General features: G+C 46.8%; 1 protein-coding gene across 1 annotated transcript in view; it reads left to right on the top strand.

Moving 5' to 3' along the window:
- Kif5c (kinesin family member 5C) overlaps positions 1-21,989 on the top strand; it is a 153,300-nt gene that overhangs the window by 79,549 nt on the left and 51,762 nt on the right. Inside the window, exons 11-12 of the mRNA XM_075985267.1 lie at positions 11,335-11,483; positions 21,790-21,962. Coding sequence (XP_075841382.1) covers positions 11,335-11,483; positions 21,790-21,962 — 322 coding nt within the window. The remainder of the gene's footprint in view (positions 1-11,334; positions 11,484-21,789; positions 21,963-21,989) is intronic.

Here is a 21,989-nt window from a genome sequence, read left to right as displayed (position 1 = left end):
TGGAGGGTGTGTTGGAGCAGAGATGTGTTCTGAGGAAAGTGTAGGTGTTTATGCAGCAGCTGAGACCCAGGACAGATCGGAAGTTGAGATGTGATGTTAATTTCACACCCAAATACATGACTAGGCTCTTTACTCAAACACCGATCTAGTTATTGCTCTGACAGTATATTTTTAGATGGTTGGTTAATGGTTGTACTCAGCTGACCAAGTCAAGTAGATGACCCTGGGCATGGTCCATCCTCTGACCATTCAGAGGCCTTGAAAACCAAAACCTGGGGTTTCCCAGGAAGAATCAAAGACCAGAATACACAGTTGCACCTGCATTTCCAGCTGGCAGCTTGGACCTGACTTAGCTTTGATGGCCCCCACAGACAGACACACGAGCGAGTTTCCTTGGAAAACTAAAAGAAGAATCCGTTGTATGTCTATTGGGGTCCATAGCCCTATCCCTCTGTTTCCTTGATAACCCCTGACAGCTGGAGATTGATACCAGGACTACCCTCCTGCCCTCCGCAGAGGGCCCTGCTGTCTCCCTCATTCTCTCCTCTTTCTTCCTACTCTCCTCTTGCTCTCTCCCAACACTTACTGTCTAAAGCATGAATTACAGAATTTTATATGCATGAAAGTGTGGGGTTTTCCAGAGCTCCCTTATTCAAGTACCAGCATTTTCTGGAACACCTGGAGAGCAAAGGAAGATGCTGAAGCTAGCAGCACCAAGAACCTGCATCCTCAGCTCTTTAAGGAGGCCAAGAGTGGTCAGAGGAGACTCTAAAGATAGCCAGTGTGCTTGTAGTTCAGAAACGTTGCCAGGGAATGTAAGTAGAAGTGATCAATGAAGAAACAGGCAAGGACTACACCCTGAGACTTGGCAGGGTGTGGAGCCAGCCCGGCCACTGACTGGCAGTCTTCTCCGATGCGTGAAAAGCTTTCTTTAAGTGTGCACGATGGAGACGTCTTCAGTGTCAGGGCGGGTGCTCAGCCTCAGCTGTTGAAGTAGACGTGCTTACTCCTCTCAGAGCCTGAGAGTGTGCCTCTTCATGTGTGAACTGGACCCTCGGGGACAGGAGGGCTTGGGGGGGTGTGCTGGGAATTCGATGATGCTTGAGAGCGGAAGGTGGCTGTCTTCTTTGCATTCCGGGGAGACTCTTTAAAGAGAACCATCTCAGTGTTTGCATCCAGGTGAAGGTGTGCTGCATTCCCAGACCACTGCTGTTTTCCCTGAAGCGTTAGCTTCAAGGGCCTTTGAAAGAAACTTGGCCTCATTCCTCCCTGAAGGGAGATGAGATCTGATACCCAGCAAACCCAGACGACACATGACTGAAGTGGTATTTGAATCTCTGTAGCAAGGCAATGCAAGACAAACTGTAAAACAGACACCATAGCCATCCATACAGTGGGCTTTGTGTTGCCAAGTGGATCTTCTTTTAGGGCAGAACTAACACTGAATATGGATTCTTCCCCCCAAGGAGCTATGGTTAGGAGTTTGTTCAGGGCTGACTGGGGTTCCAGCTGTAAACAGGCAAATGTGTCAGCACACATAGGGTCAATCACAGGCTCTTGCAGTTTCAGTGGTAAATAGCTCGGATACAGCTCTAGAAGGCCACTGGCGTGTTCTCCTGTGTCATAGAGATAGCATCCCTATCTGATCTGGCTGCACTTTGCTCCTTTTGCCATGATGTTTGCATAACAACAACCTATCATGTGAGACTATGTCACCATCGTGATGTCTAATCCATTTTATGTGTATAAGCACACTCTGTGATGCTGGCACAATGCTTCCTGAGGGATTTCTGAATAAACTCTATTTTGAAGCAATGTATGACTGTTAGGCTTTAGACAAAACTGGCCTTAAGATTCTTCCTGTCTTAGTTGGTTCGTGTGTGGCTGTGAACTAACTGAAATTCTCTTGCAAGCTAAGGTGAGCAGAAAAGGCACGTATCTGTTTCTGTTCTGTGTTCCAAGGCATGGGTGCCAGGATCCATGTTGACTTACTATGTCTAAGTCTCCATGTAATGCTCCGTAGTGTGATTCTAGGCAATAAATAAGTGGGATTAAAAAACAACAACAACAACAAAATATAAAAGATCCAGGAAGTGAAAGCCTTTTGACAGTCTCTAAAGTAAATGAAAATGAGGATCGTTATTGAGTATGTTTGAGGAGAGGGTTTATTGTAGATATGAAGGTGAGTTCAGCCAGAGGCATCTGGAAGGGTCCAGACTGAACTAGGTCATGAGAAAAGAGGTGGGGGTTGAGGAGGTGGGAATGGCGAGAGAGGAAGAGAAGAGGAGAGAGGGCAAGTGGACCAAGAGGGGAGCCAAGGACCAAGAGTGTGTGGCCAAAATGGCAAGTTTATACTGAAAGAAGGTGGGTGAAGGGAAGGGCAGCCCTTGAGCTGAAGATGTTAGCTAGGAGCCAGGATGAGACATGGTGGGACGAGCCACAGGTCCTGAGTGAGCCTGGGTTTCTTTGGGATCTGACATGTGTACAGGGCAAAACCATTTTGTGTGGGGCCTGCCGTGGCACTTGGCTGATATACCCAGTGACACTCCATTGGAGGAAACTGATTTTCCCAATCCTAGCAGGCATCAATTGCAAATAGCTTCTTGGTTAGGGGTGGGACTTTATGTCCACCTCCCCTTTCCTCTGTGCCAAGACTCTGTGTGGTCTGAACCCATGCAGAGCTTGTGTGTGCAGTCACAGGCTCTGTGAGCTCATCTGTGCATCAACCATGTTGTATCCGGAAGACTCCGTCTTTTGGATGCTATGTTGTTTTTGTTTAGTTTTGGCATTTTTATGTATTTTGGGGGTTTATTTTGAGGTTTTTTCATTTGAAATTATAATCACATCATTTCTCCCTTTCCCTTTCTCCCTTCAAACTCCAGTAAACCTTCCTTGTTCTCTTTCAAGGTCATGTTGTTAATGACTGTTACATAAAATCCATAAAAGTTAAAAAAAAGAGTCTCTTGAAAAAAAAAAAGATTTATTTTCAATCATAATAATGATAGTCCACATCTTTAATCCCAGCTCTCAGAGGCAGACGCAGGCAAATCTCTGAACCTGAGGCCAATCTAGTCGACTTAGTGAGTTCCAGGACAGTCAGAGCTACACAGAGAGAGCCAGGATAGGTTTGTATACAGCATGCATGCCTGGTGACCAAGAGGACCAGAAGAGGGCATTGGATCCCCTGGAACTGGAGTGACAGATGGCCGAGAGTCATCATATAGGTGCTGGGAACCGAACGTGGGTCCTCTGCAGGAGCAGGAAGTGCTTTCTCCTGAGTCATTGCTCTAGCCAGCCCCAGGCTCTGATGTGGGTTTTACCTTGTTTTGATTGCTTTTTATTTATTGGCTTTATAATTTTTTCACACACTATATGTTGATCATCTTTCCCCTTCCCCAACTCCTCTTAGATCCCCCCACCTTCCTACCCATTCGACTTCATTCTTTGTCTCTCGAGGCCTTGAGGCCTCAACTCTACATGAAGAACTACAGGCACCTAAGGAGTGCTGAGCATGGGGGAATCAGTCTTCTCTGAGGAGATCACAGTGATTGTTTATCTGACAGCAAATGGTCAGCCCCAACAACATGCATGCGAATAACGTCACACGGACAGCATAGTCTGTGTTCAGAAACAGATACGTGGATCTTCCATCGTGCATTCCGATTCCACTCATCTCTGCCCCTGCAACCCTTCCCCTCAAAACAAACTCAAAAAACAAACAAAACAAAACATAGCAAAACAGAAAAGAAGAGAGAGAGAGAGATTGAGAGAGAGAGAGAGAGGGAGAGAGAGAGAGAGAGATTGAGAGAGAGAGAGAGAGAGAGAGAGAGAGAGAGAGAGAGAGAGAGAGAGAGAGAGAGAGAGAGAGAGAGAGAGAGAGAGAGAGGAGAGAGGAGAGAGAATATCTTGCTGTGGGAGCTGTGGTGTGGCCCGCTGAGTCACATGTTGACTCTCTAGTTCATCCACCATTACTTACAAGTGTCCATTGCCACAAGTCATTGGGCTGCTCAAGGCCTTTGGCTTCTGCTACACCACTGATCTCACCGGGGCTTCTCCTGGACATCCTGTTGTCCTGGATCATGGAGATCCTGCTGTCTTGGATCTGTAGGTTTGTCTCCTTCACCTGCTCCAACAGTTCACAGATGAGGTGGGCCTGGGTGGTAGCTGGGCTGGTCAGCCCACCAGCTTTCTCTCATTGTCACTACACAGACAAGCTCTCCAGTGCTGCCTGGGCTACCTCATCCAGCGTAGCCTACAGCATTGGGGCCCGTTCTCCTGTTTCAGGTCTTCAAATCTGGGTCACCCACACTCACACCACCAGGGTCAAGGTGCAGGGCCCTCTCTCACAATTGCTGTAGGGGGCATATAGGGAGGTCAGCTCTTCTCTTAACCCAATAGCCCACTTAGTTGTATAAACACACTCTAAGATCCCACTATGTAGCCTGGAGCGGTGGCACATAGCTGGGCATGCGTGGGAGGAAAGGCTGTCAGCACAGCTAAAGGTAAGGACCAATGATCATTGGGGTTATTCAGCTCAGATATGCTGGAGTTCGTGGGGGAAGGACAGAGAGATTGCTGCTATCCCACATTGCTTTACTTCTGGTCTCTTAGGAGAAGGAGCACTGAGAACCTTTTATTCGCCCTTCAGGATTGATTCCAGCCGTCCTAGGCAGGAGAATATTTGTTCTATTAAGAAAAACCCTCTGGGCACAGAAATTCAATTTCTCTTTTAGTATTTGTGGTTTGTTCCACAGTGTGGAAATGCTTGTATCTGATGTGTTTCCTTTTCTTTTTAAAAATTATATTTGGATTAATTCCTTAAGAATGTCACACAATGTATTTTGATCCTATTCACTTTCCATTCTTCCCCTAATTCTTCTCAGATCCACCCCTACCCCCAACTCCTCCTAACTTTGTGTCCTCTTTTTTTTTAAATAACTTGAAGGATCCAATTTGTGCTGCATACACACACACACACACACACACACACACACACACACACACACACACACTTATATGTATTTATGGGTGGTGTATAGTAGACCTACCAGGGCCACATCCTTGGAGAACTCAACTGTCACTCTCCAGAAGCCATCAGCTGTCAGAAGCCCCTCAGTTAATGATAGGGCCTGGCTTGCGAGGTGGGTCTCTTCTCCCGTGCTAGGATGCTGTTCTTATGCAGGTCTTGTGAAGGCCATAGCTGCAGTGAGCTCATGGACTCAGCAGTCTTGTCCTGTCTGGAAGACGGTGTCTCTCATGCCGGCCCCAATCTCTTGCTCTTAGACTATTTCCACCACCTCTTTTGTGATGGCCCTTGAACCTAAGTGTGAGGGTCATATACATACACCATTAGTGGGTGAGAGTGTCGTAGACACACTTTGTGCTTTGAACAGTTAGGAGTCTCTGGGTTAACCACTGTCCACGGAACCTTTGTGTTTCTTTAAATGTCTCTCATGAGGACAGAGAGCAGCACTATTTAATGTATAGGCACAGGGATATACGTTTAGAGATCAGTTTGATGCTACGTCTGTTTAGCAAAATGATAACAGTAGGTCACCCCTGGGACATGTGTGCTCCCCAAGCATGGGTTCTTGGCCAGATTCATAGTGCCAGGTATATGTTTTCTCCTGTGGAACAGGCTTCAAATTCAATCAGACATCAGTTAATTACGCCCAGATCGTTCATGCCACCTTTGTACCAGTTGGCATATTCACAGCACTGGTCATTGTGGTGTTCACAGCTGGGAAGGCTACTGATGACTTCACACCCCCAGCAGCTCACATAGCACCTTCCTCTCCTGCAAAATGGAGCCAGCAGAAAGGAAGCTTCTTGGTCCTATTTGACCAAAAGTGTGTGGTATCTTCAGCAACAGGGTCTTATCCCCAAGTTCTGGTGGCCAACCAAGGCCAGTGGTAGTAGCCTGTGTTGTTTCTGGAGAGGTCTCTGGGTTACCCCTACCTGCATAACTCAATGGAAGGCAGCCCATGTCTGACACGAGGCTTTGTGTTTGGCATCCTATGGCCCATAAGAAGAGAGTTAGTCTTTGTGTAGGGCAACTCCAATTAAACTCTTTTATATGAATACGTGTATATACTTAGGAAGCTTCTAAAATAGGCTTCCATATAGCTTTTCTAAATATCCTTAGAGTTAATTATCCTTCCTCCTCTACCTTCCTCTCCCATTCAAACACAGGTGATATGGAAGGCGAGGGAGGTTTAGGTGGGAGTGTGTTGCTTTCTATATAAGTTTACTTCTGCAGCTCATTTTTATTGGATATAGCATGCATATAGTAAAATGCATAAGCTTAATGCGAACAACTTATAAGCATTTACAAATGCACAGAAACATGTAACCACCTCCCACTGCCTTAGAAGCCTTCCTCTAGCACCCGCTTAGCCAGTGCTATGTGCACAAGAGTAGGCACCATCCTGACTTCATTCTGCATGGATTGGAATTGCAGGCCTTTGAACCTCATGTGCATAAGACCACACAGTACTGTTTTCATCCAGCCTCTTTTTCGTATCATTGTATCTGGGGAACTCATTCACAGTGTTTGGGTGTAGCAGTTTTGTGTATAGTTATATAGTATCCTATTGAATGTATTTATTGTATTGTTAGTAAGTGTTTGGGCTGCTTTCAGTTAGGGGTTCTTATCAACATTACAGGTATCTGCTGCCTGTGTCCCTGTTATCTGTTAGGTAAGAATAGATATGGGTCATAGGGTTTGGCATATAGTTTTAGTCTGCCTTACAAACCAAGTTTCTAAAATTATAGTAACAATTTATACTCATAGTAGATGGCCAGAGGTAAAATCATTGTTCTTTCTCATGAATTAGCTCTTCTGTTGGGCATGGAAAGATATCTTGTTGCCGTTTTAATTGCATTTCCCAGGGGTTAAGGACATCTGGTATTCTCTTTGCAGTGTTTAATGGCACTCCTTTTGGGAACTGCCCATTCTAGTCTTTGCCTGTTTTTTTCTTTTTTACTTCTTGGTTTATAGGAGTTCCTCCAGATAACTCTGTTGTCTGTATGTAGTTCAGGGTCTTCTCCTATTTTATGACTTGCCTTTTAACTCTCTTAATGGTTTTTAGTGAGGGAAATTTTAAATTTGATAGTTGATTTTTTTTCCTTTTATGTTGTAGTCAAGAAATCTTCATCTAACACAGGTCTTGAGCACATCCTCTGTATTTCCTTTTAGACATTTTACTGCTTTACCCTATGATCCACCTGGGATAGGATTCTTAAGCGGAACTGGAGTTTTATTGCCATAAATCAAAGGACTATGGTTCTGCTCTGTGAGCGCTTCCTATAGATCAGATGGCAGTGGTGCAGAGCTGGGTGGTGTGTGCACTTCCTATAGATCAGATGGCAGTGGTGCAGAGCTGGGTGGTGTGTGCACTTCCTATAGATCAGATGGCAGTGGTGCAGAGCTGGGCAGTGTGTGCACTTCCTATAGATCAGATGGCAGTGGTGCACAGCTGGGCAGTGTGTGCACTTCCTATAGATCAGATGGCAGTGGTGCAGAGCTGGGTGGTGTGTGCACTTCCTATAGATCAGATGGCAGTGGTGCACAGCTGGGCGGTGTGTGCACTTCCTATAGATTAGATGGCAGTGGTGCACAGCTGGGTGGTGTATGCACTTCCTATAGATCAGATGGCAGTGGTGCAGAGCTGGGCAGTGTGTGCACTTCCTATAGATTAGATGGCAGTGGTGCAGAGCTGGGCAGTGTGTGCACTTCCTATAGATCAGATGGCAGTGGTGCACAGCTGGGCAGTGTGTGCACTTCCTATAGATTATATGGCAGTGGTGCACAGCTGGGCAGTGTGTGCACTTCCTATAGATCAGATGGCAGTGGTGCAGAGCTGGGCGGTGTGTGCACTTCCTATAGATCAGATGGCAGTGGTGCACAGCTGGGTGGTGTGTGCACTTCCTATAGATCAGATGGCAGTGGTGTACAGCTGGGCGGTGTGTGCACTTCCTATAGATTAGATGGCAGTGGTGCAGAGCTGGGTGGTGTGTGCACTTCCTATAGATCAGATGGCAGTGGTGCAGAGCTGGGCAGTGTGTGCACTTCCTATAGATTATATGGCAGTGGTGCAGAGCTGGGCAGTGTGTGCACTTCCTATAGATCAGATGGCAGTGGTGCAGAGCTGGGCAGTGTGTGCACTTCCTATAGATCAGATGGCAGTGGTGCACAGCTGGGCAGTGTGTGCACTTCCTATAGATCAGATGGCAGTGGTGCACAGCTGGGTGGTGTGTGCACTTCCTATAGATCAGATGGCAGTGGTGCAGAGCTGGGCAGTGTGTGCACTTCCTATAGATCAGATGGCAGTGGTGCACAGCTGGGCAGTGTGTGCACTTCCTATAGATTAGATGGCAGTGGTGCACAGCTGGGCAGTGTGTGCACTTCCTATAGATTAGATGGCAGTGGTGCACAGCTGGGCAGTGTGTGCACTTCCTATAGATCAGATGGCAGTGGTGCAGAGCTGGGCAGTGTGTGCACTTCCTATAGATCAGATGGCAGTGGTGCACAGCTGGGCAGTGTGTGCACTTCCTATAGATCAGATGGCAGTGGTGCACAGCTGGGCAGTGTGTGCACTTCCTATAGATCAGATGGCAGTGGTGCACAGCTGGGCAGTGTGTGCACTTCCTATAGATTAGATGGCAGTGGTGCAGAGCTGGGCAGTGTGTGCACTTCCTATAGATTAGATGGCAGTGGTGCACAGCTGGGCAGTGTGTGCACTTCCTATAGATTAGATGGCAGTGGTGCAGAGCTGGGCGGTGTGTGCACTTCCCTTAGATCAGATGGCAGTGGTGCAGAGCTGGGTGGTGTCAGGCCAGTAAGGAAAAAACATGGGTAGGTGATCAAAAAGGACAGAGGGAATGAATGCCAGGTATTTATTCCCCTGAAGACTCATTTTGGGCTGGATTGCCCAAGACCCCAGGCCGTTATGGGTCGCACAAACAAATTATCTCATCTAGTTCTCTTTTTGAGGCTTCTCTCATGTCTTCTAATAATGGCGCTACATTGCCGGTGTTTCTCTGCACCCTTCCGTACTTTTGTTAATTTCTGCATATTGTGCAAGATGTGTGGGTCATCTCTGCATTGTCAAGACTCTGCTTACTCCAGAAACAGAAGAAAAAGAATGTTCGGGGCAGCTCAGAAACCAGAATCAGTTGTCCTGCAAAAACCTTGATAGGTCTGCTTAAAGAATGTACCCCTGACTAACTCTGCATGGGGACAGCACAGGGGCTCCATCTTTTCTCCTCTGGTACCATTGGGGCCATCTGGGGACTGTTTATGACTTAAGTAGAATTGGGAGTCTTAAAGTATATCCCTCAATGACAGCAGGCATTTTAGCCATGAACGATCTTTTTCACTTTGTGCCTTGAGTTGATCGCGGAACGGGCGCTGCTGTGCCTGTGCTTGTATTTCAGCCGCAGCACCGCCCGAGGATGCTGGGAGGCGGGGTGAGAATGGCAGACAGCAACATAGTAACATAGTAATAAAATTACTGCTCTTGAAGAATTAGAGCTGAGACAGTTCCGGAGAGAGCAGCCTCAAGCGACGGCAAATGAGAATGATCCTAACTCTTTAGTGAGTCTAACACTGAAGTGGTTTAACTCCACTTTCAACAGTCGGGCTATTTAGTTTTCTGCTTTCAGAATTAATTTTGGAACGACATCTGTAGAACTGCAAAGGACTGTTGAGTTTCTTGCCCCAAAATAGAAATCAGGTCCCGAATGTCATTTGATGACAACGGTAATTAACCTGGATGACACATCAGCCGTACCAGCAAACATGACAGCCCTAGAACTGTTTGGAAATTAAAGTGAGAATGTCAATAGCAAGTAAGAGAACATCATCTATTTTCACACGGGCTTTACCTGCCTAACAAGTAAGTAGCAAATGGACTCCTACACGAGGAACCCACTTTTTCTAGGATGTGGCTAAACCTGTCCATTTCTGTGCCGACCTAGGTGAGCCACGTCTTTTGTTTAATCTCACCTAGTACAGATGCTGGTGTTTGTCTTTTCTTCCCAGCTTCTCCTTTCACTAGCTGTCCAGCTGCTGTGCACAGGGCATGATACCCCCTCGGCCACGTGCCCTAGGAGATCATGAAAAACAGTGCCCGTGTTGCATGCTTGCCATGCATTATTTTTGCTAAAAACATTCTGAATTTGGAAAATACAAATGCTAAAAATCCCAAACTCTGGCTATTTTTCAACCAAGAGATGATTTGAGAACAACCGGCCCTTTACTCTAGCGTGGTGATCCTCGCCTTTGATGAAGGGATCAGTAGGAAACCATGGCGTCCACCAGTCAGCACCCCTCACTATGTGGCCCACCTGCTCTATAGCCATGTGTGGGCATGTGCCCAGCACTTTGGTTCTAGGCACCAATGACAAATCAGAGAAGTAACTGATTGCTCAGTTTTGTCACTGGCATAAGAAACCCCAAGCTCTAAGGGACTGGGGACCTTGCCCATCTGTCTTGGTATGTCTCTAGTGTTTGAGAAATGCTTATTGAATTAAATGGGAATTCTGTTTAGAAGATGAACCCAGCAGTGGTCTGTGGGATGCTTAAAGGAACATGCTGAACACTGGGATAAGCCTATAACCTTCGGGCTGAAAACAGAGGAACTTAGACAAGACGGGACCCTGAGACACAGTTGGAATAGAAGTCCATTGGATTGAACGGCTGATGGAATGTGAAGGAGAAAAGGACAGGATGGTTTGGGAGCCTCAAAGAGTGACAGTGTGAGGCTGGAGAGATGGCTCAGCAGTTAAGAGTGCTTTTAGTTCTGTCATGAGGACCAGTGTTCAGGCCTTGGTATCCAAAACGCCAGCTTCCCGGGATCCAATGCCTTCTTCTGGCCTCTAAGGGCCACATATACACACCTATACATACACTTACAGACACGCATACACAGAAACATACACACATACTAAACAGAATTTTTTTAAAATGAAGTAGCAGTGCTATTGACCCAGCTTTGAGGGTTGTTAGGTAGATGCCACAGGAAGTCTCTGCTATCCCAGTTCATTTTTAAATATGAAGGGAAGGGGCTGGAGAGATGGTTCAGAGGTTAAGAGCATTGCCTGCTCTTCCAAAGGTCCTGAGTTCAATTCCCAGCAACCACATGGTGGCTCACAGCCATCTGTGATGGGGTCTGGTGCCCTCTGCTGGCCTGCAGCCATACACACAGACAGAATATTGTATACATAATAAATAAATATAAAAAATATGAATGAAATCTGGGGCTTGATTATACAAAATCAGTAAGTGCTAATGGCTGTTCCCAGAACTAATTCCTTGTGTTTTAACCCCAGAGCGAAGACCATCAAGAACACGGTGTCCGTGAACTTGGAGCTAACAGCAGAAGAATGGAAGAAGAAATATGAGAAGGAGAAAGAGAAGAACAAGGCCCTGAAGAGTGTCATCCAGCATCTGGAGATGGAGCTGAACAGGTGGAGGAATGGTGAGAATGAACGGTGCGGGGCTGAGGCAGGGGCATGCGCTGTCTCCTTTCTGCGACTGTTGCATCCTGGAAGCCTCCCGAGGAAGGCGGTGATTGTGGAATTCAAGCATTTCCCGTTTCTGTGATTACAAGAGTGTTATTATTTTGTTTTACTAATAGGTTTTATATTCCTTGGCACCGTGGCATGTCTCGTTCCATCTTGCAGCCTATGCAAGATAAAGGCTATATCGTGTGTGTGTGTGTGTGTGTGTGTGTGTGTGTGTGTGTGTGTATGATATAGTATATGATATAGCCTATACACACCTATACAGTGGTGTGGGCAAGGTGGCCTGAGCCAATCTCTCTGTGTATGGAGGGTTTCACATGTATCGGGAGGGTATACATGTATTGGGAGGTGTGTGTGTGTGTGTGTGTGTGTGTGTGTGTGTGTGTGTGTATAGAACATGTGTGAGGGCTCATGTGTTTACACATATATGTGGAAACTAGAGGACAGCTATGGGTGTTCTACCCAGGAGGACTTTGAGACAGGGTCTAGACTAGTGAACGAGCCCCCATGGACCAGATGTCCACACCTCCCCAGCTCTGGGATTCTGAGCTCTTGCTACCATGCCTGATATTTTTATGTGCGTTATTGAGATGGAATTCAGGTCCTTATGTTGAGCATGAAGCACTTGCTTGAGAGTGCAGTTCCCCAGCTGACCTGAACCTATTCCCAGTGCTCTGCTTTCTGTACGTTACTGTCCTGCATTCTCGGGGATCCTGGATTGATGTTTACGGGATGAGGTCTGAGAGTTTGTTTTGACTCAAACAGATTGCTTTGACTAAATGAAAAAATAGAATTTGCTTCAGTCTTGCTATTTCTTTGGGGTTAAAAGTCACCTCAGGCAAGTACTTGTCTTTTCTAACCTGACTCTCTGTCAAGTTGTTCTGAGGAAAAGAGAGAAGGCTAAAGAAACTGTTCTAAAATGGACTCTGACAGGCTTGCTTCATGACTAGCTTCCCCCCCCTTGTGAACAGTCTCTTTGGTTTGTCCTATAGGAGAAAATATCTCAGAGAGCTGGCGTGCCACGGGTGGGTGGATTGTGGGAGAGGTGTTAGGAGTGCCTTCCAGATCCCAGGGCAGACAGATTATTTTGGTGACTTCAGCATTATGACAGAGCTCAGAAGGTAGCGGTCTGTTTTAATCTGGGAGCAGGACAGGTTGGAGCCGCGTGTCAGATAGGAAGAGCTGGCAGTCATTTCTTCCTTAGATCCTTTGCTTCCCTGGGGTGCGCGTATTTCAGCAGCTCCTGCGTCTTGTAGTGCCCTGAGGGTGGGAGCCTGGGAGCTGCTGAACACACCTGGACGTAGCTCGCCTCTTTGCAACTGCGCAGTGAGCCGGAAGTCGATGCTGGTGTTTGCTGCTGCGCCTTGCTAGCAAGGATTCGGTGTCAGCGGGCTGCTTATTTAATTCAGAAGCAGTTACGTGGCAAACAAGAATTCAAAAGAGGATCAGAAATTGACCCAGTAGCCTAAATAACAGGATTTTCCTCTTTTCAGAAGCATTTCTAGCTACACATGTGTTTCAAAAGCTGCTAAAATAATTGAAAAACTCAGCACCTGTGCTGGGTGACAATTCCATGCAGATTGGCAGGGGCAGAAAAGTGGAAAGTGTAGAAAACAGGGTAGGCGGAGGCTCTGGGGAGCTTTGCTGTATTGCTAGAATCCTTTGGGGTCAGTTCCCGGTGGGATGCCTGGGCCATTTAGTAAAGCCCTCGGTGAAGGGTTGGCCTTAGAAGCGTTGTGAATTGGGCATTTCCCATCTCTTGCCTAACATCCGGTGGCACCCTGTGGAACCTGCCCTGCCTCCTTTGCCTGGTTTCCTGCATGCCTAACATTTCTTTGGCATCCTGTATCCCACTCTTGGCCCGGGTATATGCCATCCCTTTAACTGGTGGTCCCACTTCACCCGCATTGTATGTCTTTAAAAAGTACGATTTTCTGTGTCAATTGTTGGGAGCCTACATAAACCTTTAAGCTACATAATTTGAGGAAAGTAAGGCACAGATCTGACCTTCTGGAGTTCAGGGACTTCCTGATCTTTCGGTAGTGGTTGAAGGCCCAGGGAGAGGCAAGGCCCCGATAGTGATAGTGGAGAGAAGAGAGGAAGCGGAGATTGACGGAGCCCCACAGCCTATAGCCTTGTAACCACTGGCCGGCTGAGATGGGAGAATGTTCTGCAGACACCCTTGTTAATATTTGCATTTTAGAAGAGACTTTTTTTTTTCCTTTGGACACAGTGGTCTTTTAAGTGCAGAGAACCTCGCCTGATGAACTAAGACTATAGGTGGAACTCTGTATAGGTGGAACTCCTCCTGTATAGGTGGAGCTACTATAGGGGAGCGTAGTGAGGCCGAGTAAGGAGACTGGAGTGGTCCTTGGATGAAGGTGAGGTGCTGTGTCACTGATCAACTGCGCAGCGCGTGATATGTTGGCGTGTACCACATGCATAACAAACCAGGGCCAGGTTTGTTCTCCTCTCAAGGGTTAATGGCCCCTTGGTCTCTGGGAGAGCTGTAATTCTTTTTGTGTGTGACAAAGTTTCTCTGTGTAACAGCCCTGGCTGTCCTGAACCTCACTATGTAGACCAGGCTGGCCTCAAATGCACAGAGATTCGCTTGCCTCTGTTGCCTGAGTGCTGGGATTAAGGCAAGAGTCACCAACCATCTAGTGAGAGCTATTCTTTCTTTTCTTTTCTTTTTTTTTTTTTTTTTTTGGTTTTTGGGAGCAGGGTTTCTATGCAGCTTTGGAGCCTGTCCCGGAAGAGAGCTGTAATCTTAACCCAAGTCCAGCCCCTTCCATTATCGGTGCTGCCTACACATAAAGCAAGCACTAGCGATTGCATGCAGGTCAATGGGATGCGTGAGAAAGTGTCATCCCAGAGGGGGAGTGGGCTGAAAGCCCTTCGGTGCTGTCCTGCCCCAGTCCTTGTACTTGAGTCCTGAGGCTTGATAGACTTATAGAGGAAAAACTAGGGTGGAGACAGCAGCGTCAGCTCTCTCAGCTCGAATCAGAGTGGCAGAATATTGTCAGTTCCTTTTGAAATATGGCACACGTGTGTTGTGTCTAAACTGCTAGGAGGCAGCTATTTTATTTACTTCAACATTCCTTGGGTATTGATATCTCCACACTGAGATCCTAGCAAGTTCTAGAAGCCCTGTCAATGTGTGCCTACCCCGGGAAAGGTATTTCTTTTCTTGCATGGTGCGCTAATACTGCAGAAGTTTCACTACCCTATTCCAGCTGTGAGAGAGTAAGGAAGACGTTGTATGTGTATGATGCAGATGTGCCTGAAAACTTTGGGGCTTTTGTCACTTGCTGTCATAGAGAATGCGGGGGCAATACAAGGCGGGAGGAAATCGGTTGCCAATCAGATGCAGGCAGATGAATGAAGAAGTAAGGACACCTGTCTTACCCAGTTGGTAATGACAAGTGAAACAAGACATTGCCTAATAAAGAGGCATTCCCAGACAAGTAGCACTGAAAAGGCATAAAATCCTAACTACCTTATCACATGCCTAGAGGCTGCTCCAAGGTCTGAATCCTCCTACCTCCACCTGGACCAATTTTCAACCTCCGGCGTTTGATTGACAGTATGCATTGAAAGTTTGTGTTCTTTCCAAAGTACATGTTGAAGCCACAGTTGCCGCCGTGATGGTAATAGGAAGTGGTTTCTGTGGGAGTTGTCCTGGTTACGATTTCTACTGCTGTGATGAAACACCACAGCTGAAAGCTACGTGGGGAGGAGGGTTTATCGGGCTTACACTTCCATATTGTGGTCCATCACTGAAGGAAGTCAGGGCAGGAACTCATACAAGGGCAGGATCCTGGAGGCAGGGACTGATGCTGAGGCCATGGAGGGGAGCTGCTTACTGGCTTGTTGCCATGGCTTGTTCAGCCTGCTTTCTTATACAACCCAGGACCACCAGCCCAAAGGTGGCCCCGCCCACAACAGACTTGTTTCTCCCACATTAATTACTAATTAATTATTATTAAGATTAAATAAGGCCTGAAGCCAAGCTTATAGGGGCATTTTCTAAACTGAGGTTGCCATCTCTCAATTGACAAGAGTCTATATCAAGTTGACATAAACCTAGCCAGCACGGGAGGTGATTATTTCTTGAGAATTAGTGCCTTGTGTGATTCCCATGACACTGTGCTTCAAGAGATGTCGTCTGCAAACCTGGAAGAGCTCCCCCAATCCCATCCAAGGGCAGGGCTGTGTTGCCACTATGATCTCAGTCTTCCAACTTCTAAGTCATGGGAAATGTTTGTGCTGCTTAGAAGACCCCTACCTGGGGTACTTTGTCATAGTGCTCCAAGTGATAAAGATGGCAGCCCCGTCAGCATCGCAAGCTGTGCGGTTCTCTCCTGCATATAAACACTGCTGGACCTTCGTTCTCAAAGGACCTGTGACGAGGAACATATATTCTGCAAGTTCATTTTGGCATTGCTATTGAGGGATGCTAGCTCTGTGCACATGTATAGGGACCTAAGGAGAGGCCATACCTCTCTGTGGCCCAGGCTGGTCTAGAACTCAGATATCCACCTGCCTCTCACTCCTGAGTGCTGGGACTAAAGGTCTGTGCCACCTCTGCTTGGCCACATCGTTGTTGTTGTTATTATTATTGATAATTAATTATTATTAACAAGAGAGAGTCACCTTCCTGCCATGACTTAAATCTTCAAGAAGCCAGTTTCTTGTCCTCGGTTGTAAGTAGCAGCCTTGACGGACCCTGCCCAGCTTGCATAGAAAGCCAGCCTGGGAAGAATATAAAGGGCTCACAGACCGGCGTGGTGACGACAGGAGGACGGATTCTTTTCAGGGGTTCGTTTTCCACATCGTTTTGGAGATTTGGAGGACCAGGATGGAAGTGGGGCAAATGTGCTGGGAAAGGCTTTGATGGTGTGACAGAACCTGAGCTTCATCCCTGGGGTGAAAGGCGAGAATCCGCTCTGTGGATGGTGCTCCACCTCCACGTGGACGCCATGACACGCGTGTTTGTGTGTGGACGTACGCTACATAAATACGTCAATGTAATTTTTAAAAGAAATCGACTGCCAGCACTGTGCTTGCACCTGGAGCTCACACGTACATCACAGCTCAACTCCCAGCCTCCTAGGGTCCAGGTTAAAGCCAGCTGGGCCGCAGACCGCCCCTGCCTCGAAAGGAGTAACGAGAGTACAGCGCTGTCTCTGTCTAGTCTCAACTCCGTTATTGTTTTCTCTTTTTAAAATCATGGATAAGCGAATAAAATGAAATTTCTTAGAAAAAGGAAAACACAAAGGGAAAATCAAGCTAAAAAACAAACCCAAATTTAAAATTGAAACTTATTTTGTTTTTGAGATTAATTTACTTCAGCTTTTCTACCTTCTGTCTCCTCCCTCCAGACTCCCGTGCACTGTTCCTCCTTGCTTTCTTTCAAATTCACGGCTAATTTTTTCACTATTGTCAAAACTCTAAAAGTTTTATATTTAATGCGTGTGTGTATGTGTGTGTACACATGCATATATTCATGTACATACCACACTTCCCTCTTCTCTTGTGAACGACAGAGGACAACTTTCAGGAGTTAGTACTTTCCCTCTGGGTCCCAGGGACTGAACTCGGGGGATAGGCTTGGCAACAGGCACTTTTACCTGCTAAGGTGTGTTGTTGGCTCCTAAACCAAAATGTTTACGGAGGTCCATGTCAAAAAAAAAAAAAAACCTACAGAAGTCCAGGTGTCAGGCTGACAGGGGAAAGGCCATCTGGTATGTCTGCCGCCTCTCCTGTTGAATACCAAGATATAAACTGAGTAGAGAGGGCTTTGATTTATGTCTTCTGTGGAAACCATGCTAGTAAATGCTTTCTTTTGTTTGACTTTCTGTAGATAGGATTTTGCTGTGTTGCCCAGGCTGGCTTTGACCTTTGATCCTCCTTCCTGCCTTAGCTTGCCGGAGTGCAGGAGTTTCAGGAGCTGATCACTATGCCTGTTGAGATTTGCTCTTTCAGCCTCGAGTCTGTGGGAGATGCGGGTCCACTCTTGGATGTGTAGGTGTGAGCTCACAGGAATGAGCGCGTCAGTCAGGATGTCTAATTTGCTTAGTTCGCCTTTCTTCCTCGGAGAGCGCAGCTAAACTAATTAGAATACCGACTGCTCAGCAAACCGCGTGGCCTGCTCAAAAGGTCATGAATGTCAGAGGCCACAGGATCTGGTTAGCCAGTACATTAGAAAATTGCTTTAGACGGGATAAAGGGACATCAGGAGCTGCTTTACGGTATTTTTAGGAACAAGGGTGAAGGATGCTATTTGTATGCAAAACAGTCTCATAAAGGAATGATTTTTTTTTAACTTCACATTTATGTAATGACATCTTGTAGCCAGCTGCTCCTGCCCATCTGGCAACTTGATGATTTCCTCTTAGCGTCTCCCATACAGAAGTTGCTTACCATCAGGTTTGCCACTAGGCCGGTTTAATTGGTATTAAAACAAAACACCTCGTTGGCCAGATCTACAGTGGTTTCTGGTGGAAGCTGTGAGTGACCTGCAAATCCTTGCCCCGGAGTGGCTGAGAAAATGCAATTACCTCCCTGTGTTCTCCAGAGGCTTCAGGGACTCAGTGTAGAAAAAGAATAACTAGCTTGTTGCTATTTCATGTGTGAAATTTTAATGATTTCCTGGCAGTCTGGTGGTATTCCTAAAGAGAAAAAGGAACCAAATGAGCCCATTTTAGAATTTTTAACTAATAGACCTAATGAGATTTTGTTGTTGTTGTTGGTGGTGGTCTGCCATTCTCATGCTTCGAAACTGATGGATTTCCATTTCTGCAGAAATGTTATTTATGCTCTCTAGGGGTTTTCGTTTTATAATTAGAAGGCTCTGCAAGCCTTATAGGTATGCTCCAAGTGAATGCTCCCGTGTAAACACGAATCTTTTCCGTCCTTAAAGGTAATTACAGCTGACAATAGTAAATGCCAGGATGCTTATTTAAAGAAAGGAGGCCTTTCAGCTTAGAAAACCAGACGTTCTCCAAGGTTATTAAGCTCTTCTATAGACAGCAGGTACAAGCCTCGTGGGCCGGGCTAAAAGAAATCTGCTTTTAATAAAGCAGAAGGGAAATAAAAATCGTTGCTAATCTTCACTTGGTGGTCTTTCTTCCCAGCTGATTGCGGGGCGTTATCCTTCCCCGGGTTGGCTCACAGCTTCTCCTCTCTGTTTTCCATCAGTTACTCCGTAATCATCTTGTGGAGTACACTACAGTGCAGGGGATATTCTCGATTAACACGGTGAGATTGCCATGGAGACAGATTCCCTGGTGTCGGCTCTTGCCTGGTGTTGGGAATTTACAGTCCCCAGACAGCGTAGTTACCAGGGTCGCTTCTGGAAATCATTCCCAGCCTCTTTGAAGGGCGGCGGTGTTTGGAAACCTTTTGGTTCCTCTCTGAGCAGGAGCGGTGCTGCCTCTGCTTCTGCGTGTGGCTGCCTTGTTCAGCTCCATCTGAATGGCTGCTGCAAAAACTAATGCCTGCCTGACCTTTAGAATATGAACTGGCGAGAGCTTGCTGTTTACATGCAGCTTGTGGGAGGTGTGGACGTGCTGATTCAGAGGAGCGCTCATGAGAAACCAGAAAGACCGCTGTGGCTTTTAAGCACCATTTTTAATAATGATAAAAATAGCCCTGAAATGGACTTGCGTAACTGGTGTTTTTGAAAAGAGCACTGGCCACACAGGTATTTTGAATCTACTAGAAAAATTAATTCAGAATAAAAGTAAAAAATAATGGGAACTGCCAAGCATCTGAAGCTGCCCCCGTGCCGGGGAGCAGAGGGAGAACGGGGTGGTACCTGAGACTGTGGTGCCAGTTGTGCCCGTGACATCCACTGTCTTTAGTAGAACGATTCGGCGAGCAAGCCGGGCTGCTTCCTCTTCTCCTTTACAAAAAGCAAACGGAGAGGCCAAGCAGGCTATGGGCCTGTGATTAATCAGGCCATGAAAACGTGTAGTGTGGCTTCAGGACCACGCTGTAGCACTGGAGACGTGAGAGCCTATTGATCATTTTCAGGGGGCCCATAGCAGCATCGTCATCTTGCTGGACCTCTGTAACCAGGGCGTCATCTACGTCTCAGTAATGCTGTCATTTGTAGATGACAGAGAAGGAAGTTTTAGGGGGAATCAGATCTGTGACTTTTGGTTTGATCGGGTCATTTGTGGGTCACAGGAGTGAATCCTTGGTCCCTACAAAACAAAACACTCATGGGCAGTCCTTAGTTCGCCTAGCCTCCAGATGCCATTGCCTGTCCGGCCATAGGAAGTGCATCTCTTCCAGATGTTTGTGGATCTTATCTCTGCCTGCAGTGACTGAATCTGTGGATGATATAGTTATGGTTGATGGGTGTCTGGGTTCATACAGTTAAGAACCTCACCTTCAGCATGTTGAAGCAGAAAGGTTAAATTCACAGTGCCCTGGATTGCGGTGTTTCCCAAATTTTACAAGCTATTCCTGAAAAATCCAAAATACTACCGTAGGCAGCGCATAACAAATCCCAGGTGTCAGGGGCAGATTCCGTAACAGGGGCAGAATTGGAAAGGAGGAGGAGGCTTTCCACGGTTCTGGTATGTGCTGCATATTGCTGGGCTGTCTGAGGCACATTCTGAGTTCTCTGTGTGGTTGGAAACGGCGCTCATCCTGATCCATCCACTCACCCATCCATCTGTCCAGCCAGCCATCCACTCATCTCTCTCACTGTTCTCATAGCCCCTGGGCTTAACAGGCTGTAGAGAATATAGATTCTTTAATTGAATCAAACCCTTCTTCACCCTAAGGTTGTTGATGAACATTTAAAGCCAGGGATTGGTGTTTGGCAAGATACTGATTTGGTCCAGGTTCAGCCAAAAGGCCACCATGATCTTCCAGTTTTGTTTCAGGTCAATAATTTCAGAGAAAAGTATATGCATAGTATATATTCCAGTTAAAGGGGGAAGGTAGGGAGGCTTAGCTTTACATGCAGGGAAGCATGGGTTATCCAGGCTCTGCTTCACGGTGCTGTTTTAAATGGTCATTGACGCTAGCTTTACCTCCACGGAAGCCTGCATACAAGCAGCAATCCAGGCCCTCGCAGTGTTTTGCTTACACGGAGATAATGTGCACTGTGTTCAGGTGGGTTCCCCGAGCCATGACATACACTGTTCATGAAAGTACAGATGAAGATCTCAGGTCTTCTGTCTTTGTTCCCACTTTGGGCTCAGGGCGGGGAAATTTTTGCAGAATGGATAATTTGGACTGAGAAGCTGAGTGAGGCCTGGGCCGTCCTGAGGCACAGGGGCTGGAATGAGAGCGTGAAGTCGCTGGTAAACTCTGTGGTCGAGAAGTCTGGTCGGTGGAGGTTTGCTTTTCCGAGAGACAGTTGAAAAAGGCAGGCGGCATGGTTTCATGGCATCTGTTTTTCACATTCTGTCTGTGCCTGATGCTTTTGCTGTTGGGGCAGCCCTCGGTCAGCTTGAGGTCTGTGCCTTTCCCCACATTTGCATGGCCAAATTGAGCGGGGCTTCCTTTGAAGGCCTAGCAAAGCCTGCTCTGCAGGCTGAGAAGTGTATGGATTCTAGATTGGCTGTCTTTTTTTTTTCTTCTTCCCTGGGACTACCTGACATCACAAGAAATTATTCTATTTGAACTCTCCAGCAGAGCCAATTAATCCAGGCTCCCTGGGGGAGATCGTGGTGGTGGAGAGAGTGATTACACAGGGCAGGTCTGGTCCTTGAGTTGAAGCTGCCCTGACTTCCTACCCCTGGCTCCTGAGAGTCTCAGGTTGGCAGGACTGGGGTCCCACAGCGTTCTAGTTAAACAGTGGCCCTGTGTTCCTTGCTTTGACTGTTTCTACTAATGACACAGTAACATAATTAATTGGTGATTAGGGTGCCTCAGAGGTCTGGTTCCCTTTGAATCAGAGACTAGAGAGAATATCATTCTGGTAAGTACTAGCATATTTCTCCCCTAAAAGAAAATGCGTGCAGGAGCTCCCTGGCAGTGCTGGGCTTGGGCCTGTTACCAGAGCTGTGACCAGTGGATCCGTTTAACTTCTGCCATGCATCCTTGGTCCAGCATTGGCCATTTAGCTACACCTTTCTTCCCAAATAGAAAGAACAGACGTCAGCTCTACACAAGGCCTCTTTATTGTGTCTGCTGTGCGTTTGTCACTGAGGTGACTATTTTTAGAATTCTTCCTGGAGGGTTGCATGCTTGATTTCTTTAGTCCTCAGCACCCCACTTGCTGTGTTTTCTCAGGGGAAGCTGTGCCTGAAGATGAACAAATCAGTGCCAAGGACCAAAAGAACTTGGAGCCCTGCGACAACACACCCATCATAGACAACATCACGCCCGTCGTTGTCGGCATCTCCGCCGAGAAGGAGAAGTACGACGAGGAGATCTCCAGTCTGTACCGGCAGCTTGACGATAAGGTCTGTGGTTCAGGGCAAGAACTCTGT

The sequence above is a fragment of the Microtus pennsylvanicus genome, chromosome 9 (assembly GCF_037038515.1).
Source record: "Microtus pennsylvanicus isolate mMicPen1 chromosome 9, mMicPen1.hap1, whole genome shotgun sequence".
Lineage (NCBI taxonomy): Eukaryota > Metazoa > Chordata > Mammalia > Rodentia > Cricetidae > Microtus > Microtus pennsylvanicus.
This window is presented reverse-complemented; position numbering and strand designations above follow the sequence as displayed.